This window comes from Rhinoderma darwinii, chromosome 2 (genome assembly GCF_050947455.1).
Source record: "Rhinoderma darwinii isolate aRhiDar2 chromosome 2, aRhiDar2.hap1, whole genome shotgun sequence".
NCBI classification, from domain to species: Eukaryota; Metazoa; Chordata; class Amphibia; order Anura; family Rhinodermatidae; genus Rhinoderma; species Rhinoderma darwinii.
The window spans coordinates 458963944-458971262 of record NC_134688.1 but is presented as its reverse complement, the minus strand read 5'-3'; the positions used below and the strand labels follow the sequence as shown (position 1 = coordinate 458971262).

Below are 7319 nucleotides of genomic sequence, written 5' to 3'. Positions count from 1 at the left end.
CGTGGTATACTCGCCAGGACCAGAAGAGCAGTGGGGTTCGTTGCCGACTGCTGCAGGAGAGGACTTGTGGCTGGTGATCCCGTCAGATAACCCCTCGGCGTCCCGGGAATGAGTGCCAAGGGAAGCAGCAGAGTTGACCGGGGCCTTGGAGTCATCAACACCCGAAGAGAATCGCGGATTACGGTATCCTCAGAGAAGTAGCCGTAACAGACGACCGGCTTATCTACAGGACTACGAAGTACAAGTGCAGAGGACTGCACTTCAGAACGAGGGGGGAAGTGTAAGAGTGGTCAACACCACAGAGGACTTACCTGTCCGGAGCGGAGCGGGATGGCGTCGGCTGCTGTCTTGCGCGCGTGCATGTGCCGGAAGTGAGGTAACGCGCTACCAGAAGTAGTCAGAAGGGCGCGAAGAGAAGGAGGAGGTGAGAGGTGACACGCGACCGGAAGTGGTGAGAAGGGTGCGGAGAGAGGAGGGGAGGTGACGCGCGACCGGAGGAGAGGATGGAGGGCGGTAAGGAGAGAAGGAAGTGGGTGAGGTGAAGCTGCGGAGTGTGGCAGAAGGGAGAGAAGCGGCGGAAGAGAGAGAAGCGGCAGGGAGACCAGTGGAGCAGGAAACCAAGGCAGGCAGCCTTGGAGTGAGGGAAAAGCGAAAAAGAGCAGGACCAGAGAGAGACAGGCCGGACGAGTGTGAAGGAAAGGGCCGCAGTGAGTACCAAAGAACCCCCAGCCCAGCAGCACTAGCCGCCCAGCAGACAGCAGCACTAGCCGCCCAGCAGCACTAGCCGCCCAGTAGCACTAGCCGCCCAGCAGCCAGCAGCACTAGCTGCCCAGCAGCACTAGCAGCACTAGCCGCCCAGCAGCACTAGCCGCCCAGCAGCCAGCAGCACTAGCCGCCCAGCAGCCAGCAGCACCAGCCGTCCAGAGGTCCAGCCATCCAGAGGTCCAGCCGTCCAGAGGCCCAGCCGTCCAGAGGTCCACAGGTCCAGCCGTGCAGAGGTCCAGCCGTGCAGAGGTCCAGCCGTGCAGAGGTCCAGCCGTGCAGAGGTCCAGCCGTGCAGAGGTCCAGCCGTGCAGTGGTCCAGCCGTGCAGAGATTCAGCCGTGCAGAGATTCAGCCGTGCAGTGGTCCAGCCGTGCAGAGGTGCTGCAGCCAGACCCTGGGACGCCACCCCAAAGCCGAGGGAGAAGACGCAGAGGAGCACAGGTACTGGACTTGTTTCTCCCTAAGCGAGGACGAGGAAGCATGACTCCCGTAGTCGCGACAGTGCACCAGAGACTTTCCCATACCGAGGAGGCTGAACAGCCATTGAGCCACGTCCTTCAACGCCCCAACCTTTTTCCCGTGGCTACCTCCTGGCTGTGTTCCGGCGTTCATTTCAGAGGACAATTGTTACCCGAAGTTAAATGTTTTAACCATGAAGAGGAGATCCGTTTCTGAATTTCCACAGTAAACAACCGTTAAACCAACCGCAGTGTCGTATCTATTGCCCACCACAGCAGCACCCACCTCCACATGGATGTCTCCAGTCTGCCAGAGTTGCTCTCTAGCCTGGCTCTTAGAGATGGGTGCTGAGAGGGGTCACCCCCTCTATGACGTCTATATGCCCTAATAAGACATATAAAAAGGGGTTATCTTCATGAGACAACCCCTTTAATCCTTTCTTTCTCCTCATTTTTTTCAAACCCTTTTTAAGTAGTCAAATCTCAATACCCATATCCCTGCTCCACCCCTTGTCATCCCACTTTACCTCCCAACATTTTAATCTCCATTTGTAGAACATTTAGACCCTACCTCCGGTTCACCCAGCAGTGCCCATAAAACATACCAAATACGCCCATTTTGGATGCATAATGAATGTATAAGCTCCACCCCTTTGCGTTCCATTTCATGGTACAACCCTGTGTAATACGGGACTGTCGGGCGGTATTCTTACACTACATGGTCGTCTTTCTATGTGCAGTGCAGCAGAATATATTGTTGTTTGGTAAAAAGGACAAAACAAGTAAAAAAGTAAGTCTTTATATATAAAATTTTTATGAAAATAAAGTTTTATGTATAAAATATTATATACAAATATAATAAATCTTCAGCAGCGTAACTATAATGGATGCAGAGGTTGTGGTCGCACCAGGGCCCTGGAGCTTGAGGGGCCCAAATGTTCTCTGCCCCATATGAGGAGACCAGTGCTATAAATGCCTCATGATAGTTTGGGGCCATGTTACCGGTTTTACATTGGGGTCCAGGAACCTCAGGTTACGTCTCTGTAAAGCTGCGCTGGAGTTCAGACGAAGGGTCCTAACACTGTAATACAGCCTAGGGCCCCATTTTCTCAGGGTCTGGCTCCTTTTCTTCATTGCTGGGTGATGTTTCCTCCAGGTCGTCCCTCAGGATTATCCAGTCCTCCTTTAGGCTCTTCCTGAATTTTATTGTTAGAACCTGAGAAGAGAAAGAAGAACAGGACACGTTATATCCATTCCTATTCCCTGAGATTCCACGACATATAACAGTCTCTGGAGAGGGGAGGACTGAGCGGACGACAGAAGAGAGGGGGTCCGACAGCTGAGAGCGCCACAGTCCCCTCCTCCGCCAAATGTGTAAGAAATAAGGAGGGAGCAGTGTGAATATGTAGAATAGATCTGATCTCATATACTGACCTGGAAATCCCGATACAGCAGGATTTGACTTATACAGGAGCTGAATAACACCAGCCATTCCAGGATTGTTAGGGACGTTTTTGCAGACTGAAAAAAAGGGAAAGAAAATACATTTGACATTGTCTTTTCTGTTCTTCTTACCCTTCCACGTAGTGATAAATTATTACTGGGACTGGGGTCCCCGGGATTGTATATATTATATTCTATACAGCCGCTTCTTAGTTGTATCTGTGTCTGGAAAAGCAGAGTAACAACCTATATGTCCGCCATGACAGCGCTAATAGTTGTCATCCAGGTTCTACATCCTCATGAATAGCAGTGATACGTCCTCCGCTTCCATATTACTGCAGAACTCAGCAGATCACCCAAAACGTCATGAAAACTGGCGTCACCCCCCTGTTAAGGGCGTTTTCATGGCAGTCGTATTGTTGACATCCGGCTTTCCCAGAATAAGATATATATAAGAAATGGCTGTATAGAACTATGAAGAACTTGATCCTGAATGGTAAAACACACATACCTGTATACAGTGATCGCTGGTACAGAGGGCATACATAGCCATTTTACATGCCAACTCTGCAAGGAGGATGTATATAGGAAAATAACCGCACACCTGTAAAATGGACTTTATATGTGTCACATGTAAGTGGATAATCTAAGCTGTAAGGAGCGCGGCAGACGATGATGTAATGACATAGAGGAGGGGTCCTGCCACTAAACAGCCACGGAGGCATGAGCCACAAAGCCCCTCATTATACCTCAGTGCTGTTTATAGTCCTTTCTGTGATGCATAAGCTGAAATATAATAACTATTTCTTCCACATAATGGCGGCTCCATTAGAAGTTAGCAGGAGAGGTAGGGGTTAATATTATGGGTCACTTTATGGAGACAGAACTACCCCCAATGCCCACTTGTAATGTGCCCAGAAAAAGAATATTCAATATGTCCCTTTATTTGCTTCAGCTGAGGGTGCTGGTGGTCATGTCCCCAGGAGAAGTCCAGGGTTGGCAGCGCTGGTGACGTCATCTCTACTCATCACCCACATTGCTGTTATCTGTAGTGATGATGACGGGGCACAGGAATAAGGAGATCTATCATTACAATAAAGATGCTGCTCGCTATAAATGATAACGTGGTGACTCGGAAAGGATACTGCTCAGGAAGGCCAGAAACATCAGTACGGACAGGGCAGCTTTCGTACAGCGTACACAGCGGACGTTCCTGGATGCCGTGTACAGAGGTCCTGCCAGGCAGATACTGTAGAGTCCGGTACATAACATTGCTGCAAAGCCAATATAATTTCTCACACAGGATTCCTAGAAGGAAACACAAAATATATTACACGTCCCATCATGGATTACATGTCATCATACAGCGCACATGTCCCCCATATTATTAGATTATCCTGGACACCTTCCATTGTCAGGTTATACACAGTCCCTGCAGTGCTCCTTGGTCAGGGGTCATAGATGAGCAGCTGAGGGCCCGGCACCCTGAAGGGCCCTTAGTCCACGGTGTAGGGTCCCGGTTAACACTATATACACCAACCTGTAAATATATGGCTATCAAGTTCCCCACACAGGCCGTCCATCCGAGCGCCAGCAGCAGTTTCCGGAAGATGACGCCACAGATTTGTCTCTCAGCCGCTCTGATCTCTATTAGTCTGTACATTACGTACATGATGGCGACTTCTGAAATACAGAGCAAGACATCAGCCCATAGATGTTACATGTACTACACACAATAATGATATGTTATATAAATGTGAAGATAAAAACATGTTCACGGGTCGTATCACCCAATAACTAGGCAGATTCACCATTCAGGAGTCTGGGAAAGTTGGGTAACAACCTCTGTTGGAGCTGTCATAGCGGCCATGTTGGTTGTTACTCATCTTTCCCAGAGACGGATATAGGACTTATATTGAGCTCTATCCCAGATATAAATATAAGGCACTTACTTAGTAGGTTAGAGACGGTGGTCACTATCATCAGCACTATGGACTCTGGGATCTTCGCTCCAGTGTCGCTGAGAAGAGATAAAATCCATATGTAACATTAGTAGAGCTCCGTGCAGGTGACTAGAGCTCTCAGTAACACAAGTGACTTCACTGCCGGAGTTCTAGCAATTCCTCCATGTTACTAAGTGACCAAGAAATGAATCTTAATTTGGCCACTGCTGGAATAAGTGCTGGATACATTATAGTGAAGCTCTGGTTATTCCATCATGATTCCCTAATATCAGGTTATTATCAGAATTGACGCTTTATGAGCTGGAATCACTTTCTACATCACTGTCCCCAGGCCGATATCCCAGTCAGTGCTGTCAAATCATAAAAAGTGACGACTCAAGTCATGGAGAAGCTGGTACTGGACGGCAGCAGTGGTTATGTAGCCGGGGTCTCACTTTACCTCCCATATGGCACAGCTCCTCTCTGATTTGGCTGCCAACCAAATGTAAACAGAACGACCACCCTCTTTACACTGGGCAGATATCACCTACTATTATCCGGCTACAGAGACATGATCGGGATACACTTCTTTCACCAACCATGCCCCAGTAATGCCCACAGAACAACGCACCCCCTTACATCACATACACTGCAGCACATTCCTCCTCCTTGTCACATACACACATACAGTAAGTATACAGTATATACCTCCTTACACCTGAGTTGTTACTTAAATAGTTTTTTCCACTAAAGTAAGAGATCCCATATTGCTGGGATATGTAATCACTTACTGACTCATGGGGGGGGGGGGGCAACTGCCAGAACCCCTAACAATCCTTAGAATAAAGGGCCACATTACTAGATAAGCTTTTCCCTGCACAGCCGCGCTCCTCACCACCCGCTGTGCAGGGAACAGTAACAGGAGCCCCATTGTAATTCCCTGCACAGCGGGTGGCCGGGAGTGTCACTGTACAGGGGCAAGACCAAAGGGACCTTGGTTCCCTTCATTCTCTGGATTGACAGGGGTCCCAGAAGTCAGACCCCCACCAATCAGAATGTGATGGCATATCCTGGTCAGATACTCTAACCTTCTATGATGGGAATATCCCTTTAACATGAAATAAAAAAAATTATCCTAAGTTCCTTACATTAAACCCACTCCCATGAATTCCCTGGAGTTATATACAAAAGGGTCTAAAATAAAGTTTTTCTAATCTAGAACCTCATGACCCAGAATTCTTGTTACTATTAACATTCCGTCTTTATTAAAGGAACAGTGTCATCACAAATAATTTTCCGTCTTTATTAAGTGTCTCTACATTGTCTATAAAGAGTCTCTTACCTGATGCTCATCAATGGTGTCTCATAATGACCTTCAGCCATAGTCATGGTGTAAGTGGTAATAATACCAATGAAGGTCCACGCTGCCCAGAGACATGGCAGAACAGCCAAGCCTGGGCTCAACATATTGGTGATATATATGTTGTTCAGAAAAGTAGTATATAAATATTTGTCGCTTACAAAAGCAGTAGCCTTCTCCTCCTTCTATCCGAAATCAGAGAAAGTGATCAGTTTTCATTTTACCTATCCTTTGATAGGCACCCAGCTGATGATGTCACAACCCAGCTGATGATGTCACAATGACACAACAACCCAGCTGATGATGTCACAATGGGGCCTTGACATTGACCAGAGCTGGAAAAACTATTAGATCAGAAATAAAGTTATCTTGTAGAAGTCAATTATAAATATCAGATAAATTGTTATTGATGTATTACGGCCAATCACGTTTCCCCATTTTGGTATTTCAGGAGCCGCTGTAGATTACAGTTACAGTTGCAGCGTTGCTTCATCGTCACATCATAGGCGTTATATTATAATATAATGTATTCATTTTACCACTTACTATTATTCAGGAGGGAGATAACTCTATAGAACAATGCAAATTTATATATCAATGGGGCAGGATTTCTGCAAATTTGAATAAAAAGTGGCGTTTTGGGGGTTTTTCCGGGCGGAATACTTTTATATTTGGAAATATTCTGTGTAGATTGGGCATGGCAGTATGCAGAGTCTTAGCTAGGTTCTCCAGCACCCGGGGCAAAGATTCAGTTTGGCGCCCCCCCCCCCCAATCTCTTTCCCGACATCTCCTTCCCCCTCGCCATGTTTGTTTTCTCTACCAATCGACGTGTCATTTCTTTTCCACATTTCTTTTTATGTAACTCGAGCATAAAAACATTTGCACATTTTACAAGCAATATAGTTCTATACACAACACCAGAATAGTGTTCAGTACATAAATACAGCCCCAGAACCAAGCTCAGTACATAAATACAGCCCCAGAACCAAGCTCAGTACATAAATACAGCCCCAGAACCAAGCTCAGTACATAAATACAGCCCCAGAACCATGCTCAGTACATAAATACAGCCCCAGAACCAAGCTCAGTACATAAGTACAGCCCCAGAACCAAGCTCAGTACATAAATACAGCCCCAGAACCAAGCTTAGTACATAAGTACAGCCCCAGAACCAAGCTCAGTACATAAATACAGCCCCAGAACCAAGCTCAGTACATAAATACAGCCCCAGAACCAAGCTCAGTACATAAGTACAGCCCCAGAACCAAGCTCAGTACATAAATACAGCCCAAGAACAAAGCTCAGTACATAAATAGAGCCCCAGAACCAAGCTCAGTACATAAATACAGC

At 47.1% G+C, this 7319-nt stretch overlaps 1 protein-coding gene across 1 annotated transcript; it reads right to left on the bottom strand.

The window, feature by feature from the left end:
* Positions 1-2064: 2064 nt before the first annotated feature.
* On the bottom strand, positions 2065-6149 carry LOC142741597 (uncharacterized). The gene is made up of 7 exons (XM_075850962.1): positions 5951-6149; positions 4618-4685; positions 4206-4348; positions 3811-3973; positions 3177-3232; positions 2657-2743; positions 2065-2438 (listed from the first exon to the last, which is right to left on the bottom strand). The coding sequence occupies exons 1-7, from the start codon at positions 6073-6075 to the stop codon at positions 2316-2318; spliced, it is 765 nt and encodes a 254-aa protein (XP_075707077.1). The 5' UTR covers positions 6076-6149; the 3' UTR covers positions 2065-2315.
* Positions 6150-7319: the final 1170 nt, after the last annotated feature.